The sequence below is a fragment of the Numida meleagris genome, chromosome 2 (assembly GCF_002078875.1).
Source record: "Numida meleagris isolate 19003 breed g44 Domestic line chromosome 2, NumMel1.0, whole genome shotgun sequence".
Taxonomy (NCBI): domain Eukaryota; kingdom Metazoa; phylum Chordata; class Aves; order Galliformes; family Numididae; genus Numida; species Numida meleagris.
In genome coordinates this window covers 42279979-42296090 of record NC_034410.1, presented here as the reverse complement: position 1 = coordinate 42296090, position 16112 = coordinate 42279979, and the positions used below count along the sequence as shown (strand labels likewise).

At 38.1% G+C, this 16112-nt stretch overlaps 1 protein-coding gene across 3 annotated transcripts in view; it reads right to left on the bottom strand.

Moving 5' to 3' along the window:
* DNAJC13 (DnaJ heat shock protein family (Hsp40) member C13) overlaps positions 1 to 16112 on the bottom strand; it is a 53595-nt gene that overhangs the window by 32043 nt on the left and 5440 nt on the right. For all 3 annotated transcript variants that reach the window (XM_021387678.1, XM_021387679.1, XM_021387680.1), the window contains exons 2-17: positions 14694 to 14774; positions 9767 to 9842; positions 9110 to 9259; positions 8712 to 8753; positions 7408 to 7608; positions 6096 to 6302; positions 5923 to 6018; positions 5707 to 5798; positions 4768 to 4934; positions 4594 to 4673; positions 4346 to 4515; positions 3394 to 3493; positions 3059 to 3166; positions 2497 to 2652; positions 1741 to 1797; positions 305 to 426 (exon numbers count right to left, since the gene is read on the bottom strand). In XM_021387678.1, coding sequence (XP_021243353.1) covers positions 305 to 426; positions 1741 to 1797; positions 2497 to 2652; positions 3059 to 3166; positions 3394 to 3493; positions 4346 to 4515; positions 4594 to 4673; positions 4768 to 4934; positions 5707 to 5798; positions 5923 to 6018; positions 6096 to 6302; positions 7408 to 7608; positions 8712 to 8753; positions 9110 to 9259; positions 9767 to 9842; positions 14694 to 14774 — 1905 coding nt within the window. The remainder of the gene's footprint in view (positions 1 to 304; positions 427 to 1740; positions 1798 to 2496; positions 2653 to 3058; positions 3167 to 3393; positions 3494 to 4345; positions 4516 to 4593; positions 4674 to 4767; positions 4935 to 5706; positions 5799 to 5922; positions 6019 to 6095; positions 6303 to 7407; positions 7609 to 8711; positions 8754 to 9109; positions 9260 to 9766; positions 9843 to 14693; positions 14775 to 16112) is intronic.

The window sequence follows — 16112 nt, the reverse complement described above, 5'->3', positions numbered from 1 at the left end:
ATGCAGTTGTCTAATTAAGTTGAGCCTTTTTACAAGTTCAAAATATTCTACTTGCTTTTTCTGAAAACATTCAGAGGAAAAAAAGCAAAACAAAACAAAACCTGAGCCTTTCATGAGCAACCCGAATCCCATTTTGGCTGCAGTCTCAGTTCAAGTTCACTATACTTAAATATTCCATCTGCTGAAGAAAATATCATCCTAAAGGATTGCAAGGATTCTTTCCTGAGCTCCCAATGTATTCAGTATTAGCTAGGCCAGTACTTAAGACTTTTTAAACATGATATATCAAGTGAGACTGACATACCTATTAGTAAGCATCCTCTGATCTGTGCTTATTGTAAACATAGCAGTGTGCAAGTGACGAGGTAAGGCACCTTCACTGAGGGCAAGATCTTGCATTTTGGTAGCAATCTCTTTGTCTCCTTCCTTTGGAAACAGGGCAAGATGATTACTAGAGAAAGAATCTTAGTTAAGCTGCTTTTATCTTAGTCTACAGTTCCGAGACCTTCTTGACCATCAACTATGTCAATTAATATCTAAAAGTCAGAAGCTACATTACAATGTGCTTTAACTGCAAGTTTTCAGCAGATGATCAGAGTTGTAGTAAAGTCAAGGACCAGATGACTGGTAGTTATATCTATTAGGACAGTAACTGGATAAGTTAAGATGCATAAGACAGCTCCTATGACAGATCAGAAGATAAGTCATACATTGATAATTACCACCTCCACACTACAATCACAAGTCAGGGTTAAAAAAATGACAACCACAAGTCATTGTTCGTTGCTTGATGTTGATCGATAGCAACTATTTCTAATAACGGCTAGGGATTTTTGTTTTAGACAACCACATGGATAAAATCACTCATCCAAGATATGCTGGCTGCAATGAATAACTGAAAACAAAACTTTTGTTGCATTTTTACTTGGCCATGTCCCTCTTTAGTTCAAATGACAGGAGTCAGAAAACAGTATAGCAACATTTAGCTAACACTATCTGGGGTATCAGTGGAAACTTGCAGATTTATAACATCTCTATTTCAAGTGTTCATTCACTTCCATTCCAATAAACTACTAGATGCAGTTCAGATGCATAAGCTGTTGTGACACAATGAGGCTTTAACTTAAGACCTGAGTGTCGAGGGTCAGTTAGCAAGGTCACAATACAACAATCATGAGCACCCCTCCAGAAGTATGGACTTGGCTCATGCATCATGATATAGCTCTGGTATGGAAGCTATCCAAGTCAAATCCTTCATTAAAGCAACAAGAAAAAAAAAAAGAGGCTGACATAACTAACTTCCTCTGGAACACTGCTGCCTGCAACTTCCAGTCTCCCATTCCATCTGACCAATTATTAAAAAACAAAAATCCCCCAAATATGGCTTCTTCTCCTTAAGAGACCCTCTTTAACATGCAGGACAAGTCTAGTGGTTCTGAGGTATGTGATTTAGCTACATACAATATTAACAGCCAAACCTTGACTGCAGTATGGAAACATGCAAGGCACTAATTTCCCAACCTGCATGCCTTCTAAACCCTCAAGTGCAAAATAAAGCAAGTTGCTATGTCAAAACACACAGAATAAAGGTAGTGTTCTGTTCTTCAACCTCCCTCTCAAGAAATGGGGAAGGTAATGTAACATAAGCATCAGCTATCGTTGATACAATATTGAGACTGCACTTCTGATATAGGCAAGGCATATTCAGTACACTATCCCAAGTAACACTGCTGATCTCACCTCTATTATTGCCTTCATCACCAAACCTGCTCCTTTCACAATTGCCATTGAAGGGTGCTACAACAGAAAGTTGACAAAACAATTATTGCAAAATTCAAAGATCAGATGACCCATGTGATTCAGTCTCCTTAAATCATCTAACATAGATACTTTAACTCCAGCTCTGGGCAAAAAATAATCTAAGTTTTGTGAAAGCTAGTCCCGGGAAGAGTTCCAATCCTACAACTTCCAAGATTCTGTCATGCAGCCATCAGATGGACTTCTGTTGAAGAAGTTACTCTTATTCACAGAGAAACGAAGTTGACAGGGTCTCCAATGAGAAGATGATCTAGCTTAAGATCTAACTTGTATTTTAAGGTGTTTCCAGAAACACACCTTAGATAACTATTTTGCAATAATTTAGCACATCATTCACTGTAAAATAACTCCCTGAAGCCAACATCTGAAGCTAAAGCAACAGGCCAAAAAATGTAAGGTGGATAAAACTTAAGTACATTAACCAGCTGAGCAGTGGACAGTCTTGTCTTTCAGTAGAGCCAGGAAAAAAAAATCATATTTACTGACTAATTTCTTGCTCTACTGACATTAAAACTCATATTTACTAATTAACATGTCTGATAATACATACTTGGCATTATGAGCAGTTAGCACTAGGGTTTCCTCTAAGAAACTGAGATAAAAATCTGTATTTTAAGCAGTAGCAGGATCGAAGTCATTCTTATTTCAGACAGCAGAATAATAATTGCCAAGTCTCACCTGAAAGAGCTTAAATAGTGTTCTTCCATTAGTTGCCACCATTTCCAACAACATGTCAAACTGCTGCCCTTCAGTAGTCTCACTATACGGAGCACACAGGGCAAATGTCAGGAAGTCCAGAAGTGAACTAATTACTAGAGCACCTGTCCCATGATCCTGGAATTAGCAGAAAAACACTGCCATATTACTCAGAGTAATGACAAAGTATTGGCTCCTAGAACATACCAAAGATTCACAACTCCATATATCAATGTATTGCAAATTACTTTTTCTAAGCTTTAAGTCCGTAAGTACCAGTTAATGCTACCATCTTAGTTAAACGGACCACGCTGCCTTCCATACTAAACGTTTTTATACGACGTTCCCCAAGTCCTCCAGTATAGATAGCTACATTTCTATCCTGCCCAGATCCAAACCAATTTAGTTTAACACTGAAACCTATTCTACGTTTTCTGCATTTAATCCCGGGTACTAAGACACTGAAAGATATAGCCAAGTATGACTGTTTTTCACAGCAATTAGGAAAAACACTGGAAGCTATCCATTTCAAAATCTGACTTACCACATGGGAATTAAATTTCTCTAGCAGATTTTCTAGAAATTTCTTTGAAAAGAGAAGGGAAGCTTTATTCAGCTGCTCCTGCCTCAAGTCATAGTCATCATGCATGGGCTATAAAAAAAAAGATTCACAAAACATCATTTCAACCCAGAATTATTAACAGCTATGGTGCAAAATCCACACATACTTCTGCAGGTTCAAGCGTGCTGAGAAAACATGACCTCAAGTTACTTTTATGACTGAGCACACTGCCAGCTGAAGTGCCCTCCCTATTTCTACATCTTTTAGCTTGAAAATCACACGTTACCAAGTGAAAGATATTACAACTTAATACTTACACACATAAGAGCACAAAGCATGTCAATAGAGGCATGGGTTACTCCATCATTGTTCCTTTTGAGGGCCTTCACAACCTTCATTCCTAATCGTTCTCTAAACCTTTTGGAAGAAGAAAAAAGCAAAATCACCAAGATTAGATAGGATTACTTCTAAATTAAAAGTCGAGTCATGGACCAGAAGTGGTTTGTTCACACTGCATTTGGCAAACCAAAACCCTGATTTTCATAGAAATTTCATATTCCTTGGTAGGAACACATTAACATTAGACTTCACTGTTAACAATATGCAGCACATTCACAAAAATCAGGCACATTTGTATAGTTACAGGATAGTGTTAGTACAAGACACTTCGCATAAAAAAACCACCGAATTTTCTAAAGGTCTCAGACTACATATGTTATTCTTCACATCGTTTGGTTGCCCCATTAATCCGAAATCAGAAGCGTTCTGAAGAATTTCATTTTCAGAAGAACATTAAGCAGTTTTCTGTTTCCTTACGCTAGCCAACTAAGACAAGCCCCAAGAAGCCTGTACTTATTACTGCACAAGTACAGCTCAGCTTATAACATTAAATTTTATCATATGTTGAACTGAAGAAGATAGTAATGACATCAGCATAGTTCCTCATGCTCGAAGTATCTACTTCAAGGACAGATGAAGGTGCATTTTAGAAGTATTTTGACTAGGAAAAATCATTCAGTGGTATTTGACCCTTAAGGGAGAGTATTTAGGAAAGAAATATCAGCTTTACAAACCAGTGATCGCTTGGGATTCTTCATTTACATGAAAGTCTAATGACAGTCTCACACTACTGGAAATGATCATGGGCACAGCCTTTCAGTCTTTCAGAAGGAGCCTTAAGTCAAATCCTCAGCTTTTAACATCAGACATAACAAGCTCCAAAAAAAAGTTTTCACCACTGCTTGCAAGCTTAAAAGACTTCTCACTTACTTTGGAAGCTGAGTAAAGGCAAGGAAGCCTGCTTTTGAAGCCACTAGTCTTCTTACTGCTTGGAATTGACTTTCAAGCTCTGCATTAGATGCTGCAACATCTCCTTCTTGTGAGAGCAGTGCTGTTATGGCATTATTAATGAGCTTCTCCTTGTTTTCTGAGAACAGACCCTGGTTAAGAAGTAGGAATTATTAATATATTTATGCATTAACAACATCTTAGAGGAGGGGCAGAGAATTTCTTCTTACATCCTGTGTAACTGCATGTAGTACTCCACTGTAGGAAATGTTAGCGTTGAATCTGAATACAGCATCTGCAAAGTTACCATCTGGAAGAAAACAAAATTTAAGTACGTAGCATCTAAGTAAGCATCAGGATGGTTAGAAGAGCATTACAAAACCATGTAATAAGCTTTCGCTTACTTGGGGGAGCAGCCAAAAACCTCAAATGAAGGCTCTCTACTTCTTCATCTACAGGCATACTGAGTAATCCCCAGCGCTGGCCTTTTTGCGTGGAGGTCATTTTCACACAGACATCTCTATTACCAGAAGCTCTCACTCCATCCAGCAAACTAGCTAGGAGAGAATCTCTGGGTTGGGAAAAAGACATGCCGATAAAAGTTAGATCAGGTAAGTAGTGCCAAAAGAAAGACGAAAGATGGTCAAAATAGAAATCAAGAACAAAATGAATGGCAGCAATATGCGGAATCTCTACCAACAGTGATACCAACACTTACACCTCTGAGTTTAACTTTCTAACGTACGTTTCTCCACTGTAAGAACAGAACTGCCTTACATCAATTATAGACAGCTGCAGCCTTTCACTAAAGGGATCAACTCAAGATTATCTGTGAATGTATTACATGCCTTGAAAGTTGATTCTTCCTTGTCCTTTCTGCAAAACCTCACTTAGCAGGATTAGACTGCATTACAACTGCATGCACACTCAGGACTAATATTCTGTTGGTTGTTTAAATTGAATCAACTATGACCGTGTCGAGCCTTTGAGCTGCCTGCTTCACAGTTCTCATATTACCATTCTACTTCAATAGTGCTTTCTTTTCACTTACTTCACAGCCTAACCTAGAACAAACACAGAACAATACCGTTTACAAGAAACAACCTTTTTTTCCTTTTTAAACTGTTGGACATCCTTACACAATCATATGAAAACTGCGCAGATTTACTTGACGTTCAGATGAATGTAAAAGGGAGAGATTTAGATCCTGTAACAAATCCTGATTTATAAGTGGTATATCACTAGAATAACAAAACTTTAGAGTCAGTATCTGCAGGCTGAGGTTCCATAACACTACAACGACAACTTCCATTTGAACTCATAACCCACAGGAACTCCGTTACCTTTCGGTTGAAGAGTATTTCCGAATTTGTCCTTTGATAAATTCAATGGTAAAAAGCTGGGGATTTTCACAGTCACATACTATTGCAAACACCTAGAAATAAGAATCATATTCACAGAGTTATGTTATTTTCCTACTCCCTACATACACACATTATCAAAATTGTACTGTTAGAGCTTCAATCTGAAAAAGTGTTACTAAAAATGTTTACTCTTACCTCACCCAAAGGTTTCAAAGTCACAATGTTATAGGTAGCTGGATCCCGTTCAACTAAGCAAGCTTCTGTAAGAGCTAGTACTCTTTTCACAGGTTCCTTAAGAAAAAGGGGACATTAAGATAGAATTCATAGCACTTCAGAGAAACCAAGTTAGTCAAGTGTGATTCCCTTACCGAGTGTCTAGGTGTTATCTTCTGGACAACAAACTCTGCTAAAGACGTTATAGATTCATCATTGCTGTATTTTCCAAAGCGAAGATTCAAGTATTGCTCAAATTCTAAGGATTCTTTCCTTATCCGCAGAGAGATGCCTATGAAGTTACCAGCATGCTCTATTGCACTTTTGATAATTTCCTCCCTTTGCTCAGATGCAAACAGGTGCTGCAAGTTTTGACAAAAAACAGGTAAAATACATGGCACACCACAAGAAATCACAGTTCTGTAAGCAGTCCTTCATTATATATGTGCTTAACAGTGAAAATCTTCCCAGCAGCTGGGCAAGCTAGGCTTGCCTTTAAGAGTATGACATAAAGAGAAAAGGTATTTATTACAAAAGATGCCAGTGACTATGTTTAAATCTCCCTCTCAAAAGAAGTTAAACATTCCTAAGGGCTATTATATATACAAAATATACATTCCTAATGATATCCTCCCACATATTAGCGTGCCATTAAAGAAAATGTTTACATGACCTGCTTGTCCACCCTTGGCAACAGGCTGGCAAAAGTGAGGAGCCAGAGGCAACCACAGTGTGGCAGCCAATGAGCTATCTGTAGGGCCACTATCCAACCTTGCTAGGTAAGGCTACACTGGCTCTAGAGGATGTCACACATACCTAGTTTTATGCCAGAGAAAAGCCTGCTACAGTGTACAGCACAAGGGAAGCCCTGATCTAGAAAAGATGCTCATATATTGTAGGGACTGAAGTAGTGGTATTTAAGTTAGCAATCACAAATTTCTGGAGGTCAGAAATAAGTAAGTAAGCTGCTAGAAACACAGTACTTAAAAATATTTTAAAACCATTTTATATCAATATTACACTGCAGAAAGCGTTTCCCAAGCAAAGTTTCTGAATATCAATCAGATCAAGACCTAAAAAAACAGCATCACCACTGACCAATGTATTCCTGAATACCTGCATCAATTAGATCAGTAATGCTGCTTGCCCCTTCTGAAACTTTGTAAAGTGTCAGGAAATCCCATGTACACAGTGCATTTATACTCACTACCCATCTACTACTATTATTTTACACCTCATAGTTTTTACATGCAATTAGCAAAAACCCCTCACGCTGTTTTCAAATGTTTAATTGATTTCTCATCACTGTGGAAAAGACTATTTAAAACCTGTCTGCAAGCCATGAGGATGCTCAGCTGTATGCCACAGGTGCACATATTTTGTTCAAATTACTTTGAAGCTTCGTTACTGAATATGCAGACATAAATATCCTAATACAATACCAAGATGTTTTGTTTCAGTACTTACCAATCTACTAAATCCTCCATAGAGGATACAGAAGCCTCCTTGATAGCCAGAAATATCAACAAAGCCTTCAATGTTCCTGTAGTCATAGGAGCACAGGACTTTATTTGTTGCAGGATCAATTTGGTCAATACCTCCAGGAGTCACTTCCAGAATCACAGATTTCCTTGTATCGCTCCAGTGATGTTTATAACAGTTGTACCTCTGCAGTGAGAGCTACTTTTAGACATTTCCACAAACGCACCTTTACTACACAGCAATAGTTTTTCAATCCAGTAAGCAGCGTGGGAGTAAAGTTCGAAAAAAATTATAGAACTTCCCTCAGCACTTTTATCTATAATGATAACACTGAATTAAGAGAAAGTAGCTACCTGCTGGCAAGGAAATCACAACAGTCAAAGCTTAAGCAACACATTTTGAAGAGAGAATAGCAATCCTAGGAAGTAAGTTTGTCTTGCTGCAGAAAGCGGTACAGCAACAGACTACATGCATCTATGGATAGGTAAGGAATTACCTATCACCCAAGATGCTGTTATTCTGCCAATAAAGACTAGCTGAAGGAAAACTCATCACTGTGCAGAAAGACTTATCTCCTGCAGTCATACCTCATTACAAATAGAGACTAAATGAAGCGAGTGCAAGTTAGAGTTATTTGGAAACTGTATTAAGACAGAGGAAACTCCCATATTCAATCAATGTTACTATGGTCATCACTGCAGATCTAGTCTGTGCAACACCTCAAATTACTTTAAGTCAGATCTTTTGTGACCAGAAGACATAAAAGCCAAGCACAAGATCCAGCTGTATATTGCCTTGCTTATTACTATGTTACTGAGATTCATTAAATGGCAATCCTGTCCTTAATCTGACCTAAACAGACTCTCCCACAAAACAGTATTCCCAGATCAAGCATTTAGGAAGTTATTCAGAAGACCATTTAGCGTCAGAAAGTAGAACGCTGGAAATAGCAAATGTTGACAAATGAATTAAAGCTTATGTTTCTCTTCTTTCTTTCCTGCAAATAACAACTCCACATGGCAAAGCCCTTTACTCCAGTAATGACATTCACTGCGTGTACCACTGTGAGGCTAAGGCCAAGGGAAGAGAATTCAAAATATCTGCCATTCAAGGGATTCTCATTGCTTTTGAGCAAACTCTGAATTTTCTCAAAACAAGACTTCAGATCCAAATTTACATGAGCTATTTAAAGTAGCACATATAGCACAGACATAACTTCCAAGAACACCGTAGAAATCTTTAAATCATTCCATTAAATAGCACGTGAACCAGACAAGCAAGATACTTACCCGTCCTGTGATTTTTCCTTCTGAGAAGTCTGTCCTGAATCTCTGTTTAAAAAAAAAGAAATTAGCCATGAATGAATGCACATGTTTTAGCCGATCTATCCAGAAAGCCTAAATTTCAACTGGCACACTTGAAGTGTCATTTGAAGTGATGTTAACTAAGCTTCACTGAAGACTCACCATTTCAGTGCAGTTTAAGATATTCAATATTTGTAGCTTTACTTGCTATTTGTGCTACACTAGTTGCTGCAACAGGCACTAGATTGGGTACATCAACGTAACAGTTCAAAAGACAACTGGCTTCTCAACTTTTTACATAAGGAAAGAAAACACATTAAACTACCATGAAGTGTAATGATAATCAAGTAATTACTGCTTATTTGAAGACAAAAATAACTTACCAGTGCCTCTGTAAGGAGTTCTGTTCTGTGCTCTGTGGAAAACTTCAGAGTTTCAGACTTTTTCCCACTCCCTTTGCGAAAAGTTAGACTAAATTCTGTTCCTTGTCCTTTTCCAACAGGAGAAATACTACAGATATCTCCATAAGGCCACTAGACAATTGAAAGTAATTAGGTTAAAATTACTAATTTTAAAACTACACCTCCACTCAGAACTATAATTACCAAATGAGTTGCTGTAATGAGACAATAGCTGGCATACTAGGTGACAGCTTTAGCTTGAGCTTTCCATTTGATACTTAGCAAAGTAAGTAAACATCCTGACTCCCTTCAGGGACATAGCTCCACAGTAATAAAACTTACCCTAGTTCATTTATAACAGCACATTCTAAAGCAAACTATCATTTCCTGGCTAATAAAGACAAATTGCCTAAAAGTACAAAAAAATTGGATATTTTTAGAGCTAGTGAAAGCAACACCAGTTTTCTGTCGTCCCCCCCCCCCCCCCCCCCCCCCCCCCTCGCTGCAGCTCTCTTCTGGTTCTATTCAGATCCCACCAGGCTATGTAGCTTCTGATGACAGAATGTAATTATTCACACTGGATGGCGTACAGAAGTTAGAAAGTAATACTAAATAGCCACGTTCAAAAGGGACAGTTACCTGATTTGTAACTTCTAAAGTGTTTGGATTGTATGTGGTAATGGCATGAGTTCCAACTGAAAAGACTCTCTTATACCTAAAATAAGAAGGAGTATGTTAGTTCTTCCAGAAATCAAATACAAGTCCTGTTGAACTGCAGACATTACATTAAGATGCTGTATACAAGCCATTAGGAATACAATATCAATCAGGAAATGGATAAGGAATTCTCTTTGTTAGGTTTAGTTTAACCTTATATGTTAAGCTCCTCTGTCCTACATAGCCATAGAGTGGACATACAAGTTAATAGCTACTAAATATATTTCCTTATTCATATCTTCTATGTTATCAGAAAAGTCAGGACCAAAGACTCTTGAAACCTGCAGTGGAAAATGCTACCAACACAGTGCAGAAAACTCTAGGAAAAAAACCAAACAGTTCCATTGGAAGATCCAACCTTCAGAGATTCAACTGCATGACCTCTTCAGGGTTAACCAAAAGTTAAAGTATGTTCCTGGGGGCAACGTCCAAATAGCTCTTGAACACTGACAGGCATGGAGTGTCAGCCCTCTGAAAGCTTCTGTGCAGAACTATCTCAGACTGAAGTTGTAAAATGAAATAATCCAATTTGCATACATGGTCACAACACTGTAACTAGTCTAAGCGCTACTATGGCCAAACCCAGTTTTCTTCACTTTGAGGAATTGAGTATTACATCCAGGAAGACTCAGATCACTGCAGCATTAAGTTCTCTATGCAGTTAGTCATTTTACACCAATTTCACAGACACATTCAATATTGACTGCCACTGTGCATAAAAAACAACTGTAGCAAGGTCACCGACTGTATTTCAGGCACATCAGAAACAAGAAGCACCAGCTAAAGCCAACCAATTTCAATACATAAGTATGAAAGTGAAGCTTTACCATGGTTTCATTTCTTAGACATGATCTGCACAGCATATCCTGAAACAAGGCCACATGAAGGGACTACTTAAATTTCTGAAATAGTTTTGCAACATAAGTAACCAAAATTTGAAACATATGATTATTACTAATGCCTTGCCATTTGTACAAAGTTCTTGTTCTAGAGTAATTCTGCCTGGAATTAGCCCTATCCAGAAAGTCAAGCCAAACCTGAACCAGAAGCCAGTTAAATCAACTGTTCTCTTAACTAAAGAAACAGGAACCTGAACATCAGTAACTTTTTTGAATCTGAACGAAATAAGACTACTTTGGCTAGTTGTCTTTGTCAAAATTCAGTGTAGCAATTTAAGTTTTGGGTAACCTGAGTGTTAGCAGAAACAGGTAAGATCAACAGAATAGCTAACTACTCTGGATTTGCCATTAGCAAACACTCATCAAGGGGGACAGATCCCTTCTTCCCTCTTTTCCTGTATTCTTGTGTTACAATCCTTTCTTCTCTCTCACTTGCCAAGTCTGTAGCATAAGCCATCATTTGTGCATAAAAGCAAACTAAGGATCTCTACTACAGCTGCAGAAAAAAATAAACAGCAATAGTTTGCATGGAATTCAGACAAATTACGGCCGTTAATGAAGAGTTCTGAAGATGTTATTTGAGCAATTCTTCCCACGTTAGCAAGGCAAAGAGTATCAGTTTGGCACAGTCAACCTCTCAAACGTCATTCCCTACCATTTATGATTTTATTTCAAATAAATCGGTGCAAGTTCAAACCATTACTGGCCCCAAGGAGTTTATCTAGCAACTCAAGCAAGTGTTTTTTTTTTTCCCCAAAGCTTAGAAAACCTGTGATATTGAATTGCCACTTTAAAGATACTAGATTTATTAGAAAAGCCCACTTGTTTTTCCATACAGTTGAATTTTCCTTATTTAAGATGTTACTGTGCCATTCAAGAAGCAGGTCTAGAGAAGTAGCAATGAACATTTCAAGCTACTACATTTGAAGTTAATATGGCTGCTAACAATTCCACGATATTCAGTCTGTCAATGAATGCTCCAGTTCTTAGAATACAAAAAAAAAAATCTCTCAAATCGACTATTCCTGTTCCTTGTTCCTCTTGTTGCACCATTTAGGCATGTGCTCTTTTATGTTTTGCAAATAAAGCTCTTTCATGCTGTTTTTAAGAATTTATCACAAGCAATAAAACACCGCTTAACATTTTATTTGCTCATTTAATATACTGAAGAACTTCACGTTGCTTTCTGGCAAAAGGATTTTCAATGATCATACAATTGTAGACCAGCTTCCAAACACAACAGCTCTTTCCCTTCCCCTTCCCTTCAGACTCACCCTTGTATTTCAAGATATAGGAAGCACATTCATTATCCAGCAATCCTGACATTACAAAGGACATAGGACAGAAAAGCAGATTTGCTCACTTATCATTTCCTTCCTTTTCTCTCCCTATGCAGATTCAGAAGACTTAATTCTTGTTGCCTGAACAGAGGCAACTTGAAAGTCAGTTCTTACATAAAACCTAAACTCACTCCTGACCAGTTCTTCACCTTTCAATATGCAGAACAGTACTTATACCTCCAGGCCTTCAAGAACCTAAAGCCAGGCTGTTTTAAGAATAAGAATTTGAAGCAAATGTCCTTTCTTTCTATTAAAGAGACTACTGCCTATTCACTTGATTCTTAGAAGCACTGTCAAACTCAAAAGTTATGTAAAACGGTGTTCCATTTCCAGAACCTCAGACCAACTCAAGCATCACTATCTGTACTGCCAGAAAGTGTTTTAATGCAGCTCACATACAGAATGCCAAATCATACGAATACTCTGATTCAGGCCCATTTGACATTATACAGTAAGTTATTGTCTTTTTTTTTCCATATGATCAATAGATGACACTTAGGATACATATAGAGCAGTAAAACACTTTTCAGAAATCAGTTACATGCAGCTGCATGTTAAAACTGTGAGAGCTGTATGACTTAAATGCTCAGTAGTATTTCATGCCTGCAAATACGAAGAGTGGATTTAAGTATTCAAATACAAGTTTCTGCTGCAACATAACAAGCAGCAACTATCTACTAAATAATTGTACCCTTTTTATTACGTGAAAAAGTGCCAGTGAGCTTTCAACATAAGTCTGTTTTAGATTTAGTTTGAGATTCTATAAAAGTTGATCATTTATGAGAACAATACCAAAGTTCAAGATCATCTTACTGTGACTTCAGAAGCTTGCAACATGAAGGAGCAGGCACTGCAATGGAAGGTACTGGGCAAGAGATGTAATTTGAGCACTGTGTATTTTACTTCCACCAAATGGCTCCATTTGCACGCATGCTAAATTTGCGAATATGCACAGGGACTTCAGGGGAAAGAGCAGATATTTTCCATTGTGAGAAAGAAAGATTAAGAGGGAGAAACTAATTCTGGTGTTCAATCCCAACACAATGCTTTACTGTTTCTAAAGGAGACAGCTTTCATGCTCACAGAAATCCAGATGTGTGGATCTTAATTCAGGCAAGATTTGATTTACACAAATATTACCCCTATTAGAATGGTGACATTTCAAATCATTCTCAAGAATCTGTCCTGATAGGAGAAAGCTTTCACCCTCAGAGAGAGTTGCTCAGATCACTGCACACTTTGAACTAACCAAAGGATAGTTTTTGATGATGAAAGGACAGGGAGCTCTCCAATTAGATACTGAAGCAGTGTCATGATTCTTCAAAGCACAATTGAGAAGGATCTGCATCTGCCACACCGCAATCCCATCTTCCACCCCAGTACTTCCAATCTTTAACAGAGAGAATTCAGGAAGTATAATTAGAAACCATGTGCTGATTTTGCCTGCAATAGTTCATTTTGTTCATAGTGGCTGGCATGGTGCTGTGTTTTGGATTTAGGATTGAAATAATGTGGATAGCTGAACAGTGCTTACACTGAGTCAAGGACTGCTCTGTTTCTCACGCCGCCTGTCAGCAGGTGTGCAGGACACACAAGTTGCTGCAAGGAGATGCAGCCAGGACAGCTGACCCCATCTGGTCAAAGGCATATTCCAAACCATGCAGTGCCATGCTCAAAAATAAAACTGAGGGAGCTGGCAGGTGGCTGCCAGTGCTTGGGGACCAGTTAGGCATTGGTCAGTTGGTGGTATGCAACTGCGCTGTGCGCTATTATTTCTTTTTTTTCTTCCTCTTTCTTATTAAATTGTCTCTATCTCAACTGATGAAGTCTTGCACTTTATTTTTTCAATTCTCTCCCCCATGCCGCTGTGGAGAGTGAGCAAATGGCTACGTGGTGCTTAGTTGCCTGCTGAGTTAAACCACAAGCCAAAATAAGCCAGTTTCCACTTACTGTCCAAGCAGACTCAGACTTCGTTGTTCAGTTTTATAATTAGAACAAAACAGAACTTGTTCTCCTGAGGTGCAGACAATGTATCCTCTCTGTTCTAGAGATGTTTAGGTAGCAAGCAAAAATCTCAACGTTTCACAGAGCTACTATGCACATGAGAAGGACAGTGGGCAACATTACCAAAGAAATCCCTGAGCAGCTTCAAACAGAACATTTAACAGCTGACTTTAAACAGTGTAACAGATACCAGATACGAGAACTTAAAGGATAGTTTTATTTAGAAGTCCCTTAACTTTTGAAGACAGCCACTGCTGAAGATTCATTTTTTAAATCTAAGAGATTTCCATTAGGGATAAGTGTGTATTTGAGGATGTCTGTTGCTAGAAATAATCTCAGTTAGTAGTTTAACAGATAATCTATTACACAACATGTTAAGTATTACACCAAAGCGTGGGAACATGTACAAAGGTAGGCTGAAACACAATGTTTAAAACTCAAATTAATTCTAGTAAAGACATAGTCAGTTCAGAGACTGTGCAGAAGGTGCCTTTAGTTCAGTTATCACCTGGGAATGCTGGAAATATCTAGATAAATCCAATTATGGAGAGAAGAACATACACACATACAACATCAAAAAAAAAAGCAACACTTTAAACTACTTACTTTCCCCTCCATGAATGTTTTGTTGTGTAGAAACAAGCAAGATCTCTGTTTTCTCTGATTATATTCATTTTGTGCCAAGTCCTAGGAAAAAGAGAAACATCCTGTTTATATTCATGATTTTCATTTACAGCTGAAGTTCACTAATCATTAATATGCTTTAAGACATTCAATTCATTGCTCTGTCAATTCCCCATACAGACAGCATGAATGTTTATGTTTAGCAAACAATGCATTGGTTAAGGGCTTGATGAGTTGAACACAAATCATTTATTTCCCCCAGTTTTATTATACCGGTTACTCTGTACCAGCATGAGGGCACAGTCATTTGCTCCCTATTATTTGCCACGTTATCACAGTCACACTACTTCTGCAGCACCGTGGCAGTTTCAGATTCAAGCAAGTTCTAAATCATTTCCAGAACACTAGACTTCTGGCAATTTGGTAAGACTGACGTGAGTCCAGTAGCTTAGTTACACCAACACAAGTAGCCTGTGTCTATTTTTTACATTAACAGCAAGAAGAAATGTGGAAAAACAGAACAGTTTGTTTTCCAGTCTGCAATGCAATTTGAAATTGAGAAACTTAATATGCAAGCAGTGTGCTTAAAGAGCTGACTATATACCCTTCTCTGCGCTGTAGAATTTGAAGCGATTCCACTGCTAACACCCTGACATACTTACTTCACACACGAATACCTACACTCCGATCACACACAGGAATTTAGTGAAACTTGCTGACAACTGCTTAATTGCATCATTACTTTTGGAGCCACTAAGTTCTAAGGAACACTTCCGAACACTAAACACCAACTTTTACAACTGCAACTCCTGCATCCTGAGTACAAGCCAGGCTTCCATTTTACTTCACTTTGCTTTTTTACACATGCAAGGCACTTAAGAGTGAAATTCTTACCTCAGTTTATTGCTATAGCATTAATTTTATTTTTAACATGTAAAAACATGATTCCCTGTTCTTGATTACTTGACTAGTACAAGTGTAACAGCAGCCTTGGAACATCACACAGAACAACTGCAGGAATTCATATTCATTGCTTGCCTGAAGCAACGTTAAAGTAACTCAGTCCCAGCCACAGTGCACCGTTGCAATCTGCTGATTCTTCTGCATTCAGACAATCCTACTTGATCAACAGTGGAAAATTTCCTCATTCTGAGACGGGTGACCTGCAATATTAGGTCACTGCTAATTTCTGCTCCCTGCAACTTACGGCTCTGCTCTTTCTGAGCGAAGTCTATAGCAGTTACATAGTTGTAAGAAGAACGAATAGCCTGACTGAAGTTAATTTGAGAATTCCTTCCCTCAGGTGAAGTCAGAACAATCACTACTACCTAGTGAAGAGGACGTGTGGCACTATCCCCAGGTAAAAAAAAAAAACCCAGTAACATTTACATATTTCAGTGA